The sequence below is a fragment of the Octodon degus genome, unplaced genomic scaffold (genome assembly GCF_000260255.1).
Source record: "Octodon degus isolate 3935 unplaced genomic scaffold, OctDeg1.0 scaffold00026, whole genome shotgun sequence".
In the NCBI taxonomy this organism is placed as follows: Eukaryota; Metazoa; Chordata; class Mammalia; order Rodentia; family Octodontidae; genus Octodon; species Octodon degus.
In genome coordinates, this window is record NW_004524602.1 from 2,765,770 (window position 1) to 2,774,600 (window position 8,831).

At 53.2% G+C, this 8,831-nt stretch overlaps 1 protein-coding gene across 1 annotated transcript; it reads right to left on the reverse strand.

The window, feature by feature from the left end:
• Window positions 1-2,084: 2,084 nt before the first annotated feature.
• On the reverse strand, window positions 2,085-4,996 carry Commd4 (COMM domain containing 4). The gene is made up of 8 exons (XM_023712730.1): window positions 4,910-4,996; window positions 3,737-3,808; window positions 3,515-3,580; window positions 3,324-3,363; window positions 2,994-3,113; window positions 2,808-2,888; window positions 2,423-2,599; window positions 2,085-2,344 (listed from the first exon to the last, which is right to left on the reverse strand). Exons 1-8 carry the CDS (start codon window positions 4,910-4,912, stop codon window positions 2,304-2,306), a joined length of 600 nt encoding a protein of 199 aa, XP_023568498.1. The 5' UTR covers window positions 4,913-4,996; the 3' UTR covers window positions 2,085-2,303.
• Between the last annotated feature and the right edge of the window lie 3,835 nt (window positions 4,997-8,831).

The following is an 8,831-nucleotide window of genomic DNA, read 5'->3' on the forward strand; positions in this document are numbered from 1 at the left end:
AAATAAAAGAAAGGGTCGGGAAGATGGCTCAGTAGAATAAGCACTTGCCTGGCAAGCGCAAGGGCCTGAATTCAATCTCCAGTCTCGCCAAAAAATAAAAATAAATAAATTAAAAAAAAAAAAAACCAGCACTAAATGACTTTGCCACAGTGCAGAGAATGTGCTTCACACTCCCCACTTGCACAGGCGGCTTGCAGGCAGCATCCCCTCCTCTTCACACAGGCTCTCAAGTGTTGCCCAGGCTGGCCTTAAACTTGCAGTTTTCTTGCCTGAGCCTCCCAAGTAGCTAAGGTAACCAGTGTACACTACCCTGCCTGGCTTGGACTCATGAATTTTATACAGTGAATATTTTTAAATCCATCAGTCTTTTATCTCCCCACTGCCTTTCTATTGAAAAATTTTTTACAACACTCTTGAAGTGAGATACAAACATGAGTGCAGGCTCAGAAGACAAATGATTGAACACAGATCAGGGTATGATGTTCCATGACCACCAAGAGTAACTGGGATGCTGATGGCAGAAGTGGGATACCACCCCAGGACCAGCCAGTGGGAATGCATGGGATGAGACAGGACTTGCTGTGGGCTGGGTTGTTTTTTTTTTTTCACGTAATGGCACTTTTCTCTCAATTTCTTGTTAGTACACTATATCCATCTCCCCGGCCCCCTTCTTCTGTGACACACTGATTGTTCTAATAATGTATTATTGGGAGTTGGGGAGACAGCTTAGTAGAATAAGTACTTGTCTAGCAAGCGCAAAGGCCTGAGTTCAATCCCTGGTTCTGGGGGGGAAAAAAAAATCTTAGACTGGGCTAGCCAAATGGCTCGGTGTGATTAAAGCACCTGCAAGCAGGTACAGGCGACTCCACCCCCGGAGCAGGCTGAGCAACTGAATCTGGGCATGGTGGCACAACTATAATCCCAGCTCTTGGGAGGCTGTAAACAGGCAGATCACCAGGAGTATGATCTAGTAGTAAGACCCTGAACACCCTGTAGACCCTTCCCCCCCCACCAAAACAAAAAAAAAAAAAAAGTGTAAAAAAAGAGCTTGCCTGGCAAGCACAAGGTCCCGAGTTTGATCCTTGGTACCACACACACACACACACAAAACTGCACTGGAACTTATTGGGGCCGAGGAGATGGCTCAGTGGAATAAGCGCTTCCCTGGCAAGTGCAAGGGCCTCAGTTCAATCCCGGGTTCTGCCAAAAGAAAAAAAAAAAAAAAAGTGTACTATTAGGCCAGGGAGCAAACTCAGCAGCATAGGTGCCTTACTGGCATGCGCAAGGTCCCAAGTCTGATCACCAGTACTGAAAAAAAAAAAAAAAAAACCCCAAAAAAAACCAGTACTCTTCATGAGTTTAGTGTTTTTTTTTTTTTTTTTTTTTTTTTTTTTTTTTTTTTTTTTTTTTTTTTTTAATTTTATTTGTGTGTGTGTGTGTGGCCAGCTCAGCCCGCCTGGGGGCGGGGCTAGCTGGCATGTGGTGCTGGGGGATTGAACCTCGGTCCCTGTGCTTTCCTAAGCTTGTTCTAAGTAGGTGCTTTAGACCACTGAGCCATCTCACCAGCCCCCATGAGTTTAGTTTTTGTGGGTTCTTTCTAGCTTCATTCTGTTAGGATCAATGATATGCAGGGGGTTAGTTCCATTCTTTTGTATTTGTTTAAAGATTGCTTTATGGTCTCAGATATGTCTGTTTTGGAAAAAGTTCCTTGTGCTGCTGAGAAAAATGTGTATTCTACCATTGGTGGAAGAAATCCTTTGTAGCTGTTAATCCATTTAATCAATGATGCAAGTTTAACTCTGAGGTTGATTTTTTCTAGTTGACCCAGCAGTGAGAATACTAAAATCTCCCACATTTTAAGGCTAGTAGTTTCTGTCTGACGAAACTGGGTGACCAGAATTAAGGGCGTAAGTATAGAATTCAGGGCATACGTATTTACAGTTGTTACCTGGCTTCCCACTGTGGACTCTGTACTCCGCCCTACCTCAGCAGTGGAGGAACAAAGGGACAGGCAAGGAGGTCAGAATGTTACTTAGTGTCTCTCATAGAAACCCTTGATCAGAAATGGAAAAGGGACCCACACACTCCTTTATGCTCTCTTTATTCCTCCTGCCTTTCATGGGGATGGAGGCAATGCAGGAAAGGCCCATCGAGAAGCCCATGCTGAACTCTTTTGAGTGGGCAACCGATGGAGGCAGGAGCCCTCGGCTAGGCCTCCTACATGCAGAAATGAGGCCACCCCTGAAGTTGGGGGACAGCAGCTTGATACAGAAGGGAAGCTGAGTTCCTCCTCCTCTTCCTCCTCAGCCCAGGGTGTTCATCAGGGCCTGGGCCTGCTTCAGCTCTGTGGGGACAAGTGGCAGAGGGAGGAAGTCAGCAAGATGGGGAAGGCCACACACCCCTCCAGTGAAGTCAGCCTCACCTGCCAAGAGGACCTGGAACTTGTCTGCTGACAAAGCCATGGCCACAGGCTGGGCCACGGCACCAGGGGCTGCTGCCACCTCCAGCTGCAGGTGTACCAGGGGCTCCTCCACAGAGCGAAGCAGGCTGGAGCACAGGGTGTAGTCCACCCGCCAGCCCACACCAGCCAGCCTGTTCACTGCGAGGGCACAGAGCACAGGGGACATTCGGGTGAGTGAGCCAAGTGAGCCTGTCCTTGTCCCAGTCCAGCCTAGCCTGACCTGCAACCCTCAAGGCTGTGTGGCCTCTGTCCACGCAGAGCAGGTACTTGTAACAGGCTTCAATCAAGAGACTCAGGGCCAGGGCAGACATGGCACACACATATGGACACCCCAGCCCCCACTCACCGCGCAGGCTGCAGGCACGCAGGGTCTCCTGCAGGGCGCTCTGCTTCTCCTCGTAGCAGCGGCACAAGCTGGCTGCATGCTCTGTGGGCAGCAGTGCGCTTGGGTGACAGGTCCCAGCCAGGGCCACACAGCCCCACTCCCACCAGCAGCCCCCACCCCAGGTCCTGACCACTCCCCATAGAGCACCTTTGGGGAGCCCCAGTTGCTGCAGCTCACTGGACAGGGACTCGCCATCTACACTGTGCTTGGCTGCACTGGACAGGATAAAGCTCAGCACCGCCACTGTGGCCTTCACATCACCAGATTCTGGAGACCAGGATAGGGGGTGTCACTGCAGCCACAGCCACCTCCCTGAGTCACAGGCATTGTGACTGCTCCCCTACAAGCTGGCAGAGCACCAGGCACCCCTGTTGGAGGTTCATCCCTTCCAGGAATACAGGGAGGCTGTGGGGAGGAGGGGACCAGGCCAAGGCCCAGGAAGGACACCCAGGATGTGTGACACAGCAGGCTTCTCACCAAATCTGGCGTCTGCTGTGAGCTTCACGATCTTTTCATACTGCAGGAGAAGGAGGCACTGAGGGGGTGCAGGAGCCCCAAGCCCCGTGCACCCCAGCCTGGACCCTGTTTGAGGAACAGGCAGGGCTGCAGGGAGGTATGGGGTGTCTGAGAAGGCTGTGAGACAGCAGGGTGACAGACCCTGTACTTACATCAATGCCCTGTCCCAGAAGCTCCCTCAGCACCTGGCTACACAGCAGCCGCAGCTTCACAGAGGACTGGAAGGAAAGTCCTTGTGTCACTTGGACCAAGCCGCCTGGCCCTCAGTGCTAGGGGCAGGTCAGAGAAGGCAGCCACATGACCATCTCACAGAGCATGGGAACAGCTGAGTGATCTTGCCATCGCCCCAACCCACACAGACCCGTGCACTCAACTATCTTGGCCAGCGTGCTGATCTCCGCCAGGACCCAGTCGGGACAGTCCAGGTCCCCGCAGAACCGGAACCTCTGCAAGGAGTGAGGCAGGCAGGCTATAGAAGGCCAACTTGCAGCCAGGACTCATGTCACAGACAAGTCACTCTGGGCAGCTTGTTCTCCCCATCACTCAGCTGGTTAGAGAACTCTTCCAGATCACAGCCACCAGACCTTGCTCTGATGTTGACTCTGGGCCACAGTCCGCCAGTCGGTGCCTAACTACATGCTTTCCTCAGGGCAGACCCACCCCAAGCACTAGCAAGAAGGCCAACAGCAACCCAGGGATCCTTCTCCCCACCCCTGCTGAGGTTCAGCCACACCACTTCCGGGCTGTTCCACTCACCAGTCCTGCTCTGCCTTCATCCTCAATGTCCCCCTCACCCTGCTCAAGCCTCTGCTTAAATAATGCCTCAGTAGATTGGACCCTTTGGGGCTCCATTTGGAAAGGCCTGGGGGGTGCTCAGTATCTTCACTAGAGCCCAGGCCCCTGAGATTGGGCTCTGTGTGCCTGCCCTTCCCCAGCCTCCATTCCCTCCCCCATGCTCTACACACCACCTCCCACCATTACCCCTAGCCGGGGTACAAGGTCTGTGCCTCAGCCATTCTGTCCTCGGCTCCCTTGTTGAATGTACCCTCAGGAAGCCCCATAACCTAATCAAATCTACATAAAGTTAGGCCTCTGCTCCTGGAATGCTTTGCTGTTTTACTACCCCCAGCACTTTTTCTGTATTTTGAGATGCACTCCTGTCAGACTGCCTGGGCTGAGATCGAACGGTTGATCCTCCTGCTCAGCCTCCCAGAGCGTTGGGATCACAACCACCACACGTTGACAGCGTTAAACCTGACGCCAGCTCTGGCTCTGACTTCCCCTTCTCTCCTCAGCTGAAATCCGGGGCCTGGCAGGACCCTCCGTGCAGGTGTGCGGGGCTAGCGCGCCCAGCCCCATGCAAAGCCGCTTCCTGCTCTGAGTGTGCGGCTTCCGGCGGCTGGCCCGGGGGACTCCACTGGAGGCCGGAAAGAGGCGCCTCGGGACTCCTCGCCCCGGGAGCCGCAGGCCACGCAGATTCCCGATATCGCCTCCACTGTATACTTCCCACCCCGCCAGCCCGCGATCCACGCCACGCCTGTTCTCACCATGGCGGAGAAAATTTGCTGGCGGCGACTTCCGGTGCGATCAGCGAGCTCCCCTCGCGATCACGTGACCGCTCCTTGCTGATGAAGGGCGGGGCCGCAGGGGGGCGGGGTCTTGGGTACGCTACCACTCTCGGTTCTCTTTGTTTCTTTTCTCAAACGGTGTATTTAAAAACGTTATTGAAAGAAAAAAAAAAAAGTTGGCCAGGGAGATGGCTCAGTAGAATAAGCGCTTGCCTGCCAAGCGCAAGGGCCTGAATTCAATCCCCGGTTCTGCAAAAAAAAAAAAAAAAAAAAAAAGTTATTGAAGCCAAATGTGGTGGATATGAACATGTGAGGTGTTATCAAAATACATAGTGAATATTTAATTTTAAAAAATTACAATCAGTAAAAGACATACTGCCATGAATCCAAGAATCCCCTAAATCCTCCCCTTCACTATGAGCCCGTCCCATCGATCTTGCTGCTTCTTGAAGCAGGTCTGAAAGTCCTTTAGATGAGGTGTGATCAAAAACAGTGAATGCTGCCCAGTACCAACCAAAAGAAAGGCAAGGTTGGGAAAACACGATACTGTGTCCCCATTTACCTTATTCACCAGATCTGGCATCATGGGACTTCCTGCTCTTCTCCAAAGTCAAAATGACTGTAAGAGGAAAACATTTTTAATTGATTCAGGACACTGAGGCAGCCATGAAGTACTCCAATTCATGCCACCCCACTCTGGACCCTCTAGGGTGTACACAGTGCCCCCTCCATCCCCAGGCCAGGCATAGCCCCAGTGTGACCTCCTGCTTCTGCCCCTAGCACCAGGCAGGAAACAGCCGGCAGGACACTATGCCCATACTTGCTTGCCCTCTTAAGGACTCCTGGGCCCTTGGATAGGGACACACGCAGCCTGGTCCCAGTCACATCCACTGAAGCTGAAGCCCACTGGAGCTCCAGCCCCCAGACCACATCCCCTGTGGCTGCATTGTGGAGATGTTGGCCCTGGGTTGCAGGAGGTCTCTGCAGTGCCACTTACCTGGCCTTTTCCTGCTCATGGGTTAGGGGCTTGAGTCATCCATGACCATGCATGCTCTTGCCTCTACAACACCAAAGACATCTGTCAAATCCAGACCAGACCAGTGGCTACCTCCCTCTTTCCCAGCCCCCTCTACACCCGTGCCTACATCTGGACACCCACTCCAGTGCTAGGCTCCCCTTTACATCAGGGGCTGACCATGCCCAGTCTGAGGTCTCCCCAGCTCTGGCTCTTTGAGGACCCCTGGGGGTGCTGAGCCCACCTGGCTGTAGCCCCTCCCTGGCCACTGTCCTTTACCCTGAGATCTAGGCACACAGCACACTCTGTGACCTTCAGGGTGACCAGTGAGGCCTTTTCCACCTTTCTCTGTGGCCTGAGTCCCTGCGGCACTGGGCTGCTGTTCAGGCCTGACCACTGAACTATTGGCCCAGCCAGCTGGAGTGGCCAGTGGGAGCCTTGGAAGCAGAAAACCAGGGAGCTCCAAGGAGAAAACGTCTGCTTGTGGAAGAGCTCACCTGCCCCCAGAGGAGGGTCTTGCTGTGTGGCCCAAGGCTGCACCAGGAACTTGGTTGGAGCCTTAGACAGCAGCAGAGCCTTGGTGCCATTCCGGGTCTGTCCGCCAGGGGGAGCGCTGAGTCATTGTTCATCGTTCTTTGGTTCCTTCAGCAGATGCATCCATTCTTAAAATCACGGGGTGCCTGCTAAGGGCTGAAGGCCCCTGGTCGCTGGTGAGCTTCCATCCACACAGGGAGAAAAACGGAAGGAAGGATGGGGTGTCACTGCTGCTACTTGACAAGCTAGAGAAAGGGAGAGACAAGCCGGATCTTGAGGTGCACTTGAGAGGCTGAGGCAGGAAATCGCAAGTTCCAGCCCCATTTCCATGGGCAACTGTGAAGACCTCTAGAAATAAATAGAAATAAACAGGGCCTCAGTGGCGCACGACTGTGTCCAGCACTCCGGAGGCTAGGGCAGAAGGATCGCTGAGTTCGTGGCTACTCTGGGTTACATAGTGAGTTCAAGGCCAGCCTGAATTGAAAAAGCAAGACCCTCTCTCAAAAGACAAACAACAAAAATAAGTTTTAGCCAGGTGTGGTGGCACACACCAGTAATCTTAGCACTCGGCAAGCTGAGGCAGGAAGATCGTTGTGAGTTCGAGACCAGCCTGGGCTACAAAGTAAGCTAAAGTCCAGCCTGAACTGCATAGAGAGAACCAGTCTCAAAAAGAAAATTTTAAGGGCCGGGGAGATGGCTCAGTGGAATAAGCGCTTCCCTGGCAAGCGCAATGGCGAGTTCAATCCCTGGTTTCACAAAAAAAAAAAAAGAGAAAAAAGAAAATTTTAAAAAGGGGAAAGGTGGGGGACAACCTGCTTGGGCCCCCCTCCTGTCCCTCTCTCAGACAGGAACTTTCTTTCCCTCAAAAAAAAAAAAAAAGGGAAAGGTGTAGGCAAACCAAGCAGATTCCCAGTGTGTAATGTGGCCCAGAGGACACCTTCTGAGAGAGGGGCAGGGCAGGTTCCTGGGGTGAAGGGAGTAGAGAGGAAGCAGCAGGTGCCAGGACATCGGTGACAAGGTAGTCCAAGGAGGGCAGGTGGACTGCCTCAAGCCTCAGGTCTTCAGCTCCTGCCCTTGTACTTCAAGGTCTTCCCTGCCTTCAAGGTCATCTGTGTCCTGGTGTTCAGGTGAGAGGGTAGGACACAGGGCATTATCCCCAGCTGCCAGCCTTACTTGTCTTCTTCCACCTCAGTGGCCTGAGGTTGATTCCCCTGCACATTGGGACAGGGGACACCAGGCAGCATCTGGGTGCAGCGGGGAGGGGGAGGTGGTGGGATGGGTCTAGGGATGATGTTGATAGACACTTGCCCGTTGGGGTCAGGCTTTTTCTAGTTCTGAGCCTCTGGGGAAAGAAAACCCCAAACAGCAGCTCTGCTTTTGTAAGAGATCTTGAAGGCCTGGGTCATCACAGTCCCACTTACCATGGGCTCTGGGTCTGCCAGAGTTAACGTCTTCCCAGTGCAGGGACTGAATGTTCCCAGAGACCAAGAGCTGATTATCGAAGTTCCAGCTGCTTAGGAAGTTTTCCCATTTAATGAACTGAAGTTTCCCTCTGTGACTTCCTAGCCCAGGGCCTCAACAGAAGTTTTGTCCCCATGCCTGAGATGGTCAAGAAAGGATGAGTTATTCTGGATCCTGAGCCTGCTGTTTTTCCTCAGCCCCCTGCCAAGACAATGTCATCTCCAAAGGACATGGCCAGTGGGTCCTTCTCTTACGGGCTTTCAGAAGTCCTCAGGTCTGTCACTCCCCTCTCTCAGAGCCCTGCTCCTTGGGATGCAGCGAAGCATATTTTTCTGAGTTGCCTGAACAAGCATCTCTGGGCTCACACCCATTGCAGCCTGGCTGGTTGGCCCTGCCTGAGCTGCCTGGCCCGGCTCTCTCCTGACTATCATTTAGGGATCACAGCAGTCTGCAGGAAAGGGCGCATCAGTCTTTTGGGGAGTGGGAGCTTGAGGAAGGATTTTGCTATGTATAAGGCTGGTCTTGAACTCCCAAAGTATCCCAGGTTGGCCTCAAACTCTCAGCAATCCTCATGTCTGTGCCATCACGCCCAGCAGGAAAGGGCACATTATTCCTGATACCTCCATGGAGGAGTGAAGGGCCTGTTTCAGACGTCCTCCTCCCTCTCTACCGGGTGGGATCAGCGCGCCCACCCCGCCCCTCCAGAGCTGGGAGGCGGTGGTTCCCTTCCATCCACGGCCGACCCCGCCCACAACCCTGACTCTACCTTGGCCCTGCCCACGCATCCCTTCCCTGCTCCTGTTCCCTTGACAGTGGTCCCGCAGTCTCTTGCAGCACCGGGCGTGAAACTTGAGCCCTGGTACCTCCACCTTTCCCAGGAACCATAGAGGA

Bases quoted from the DNA above. Each gene is read 5' to 3' on its own strand.
- Commd4 (XM_023712730.1), bottom strand. The intron at 3,364-3,514 runs GTAAGTACAGGG...CTTCTCCTGCAG, and splicing joins TTCTGGGACAGGGCATTGAT to TATGAAAAGATCGTGAAGCT. The intron at 2,889-2,993 runs GTGCTCTATGGG...TGCTGCCCACAG, and splicing joins GCAACTGGGGCTCCCCAAAG to AGCATGCAGCCAGCTTGTGC.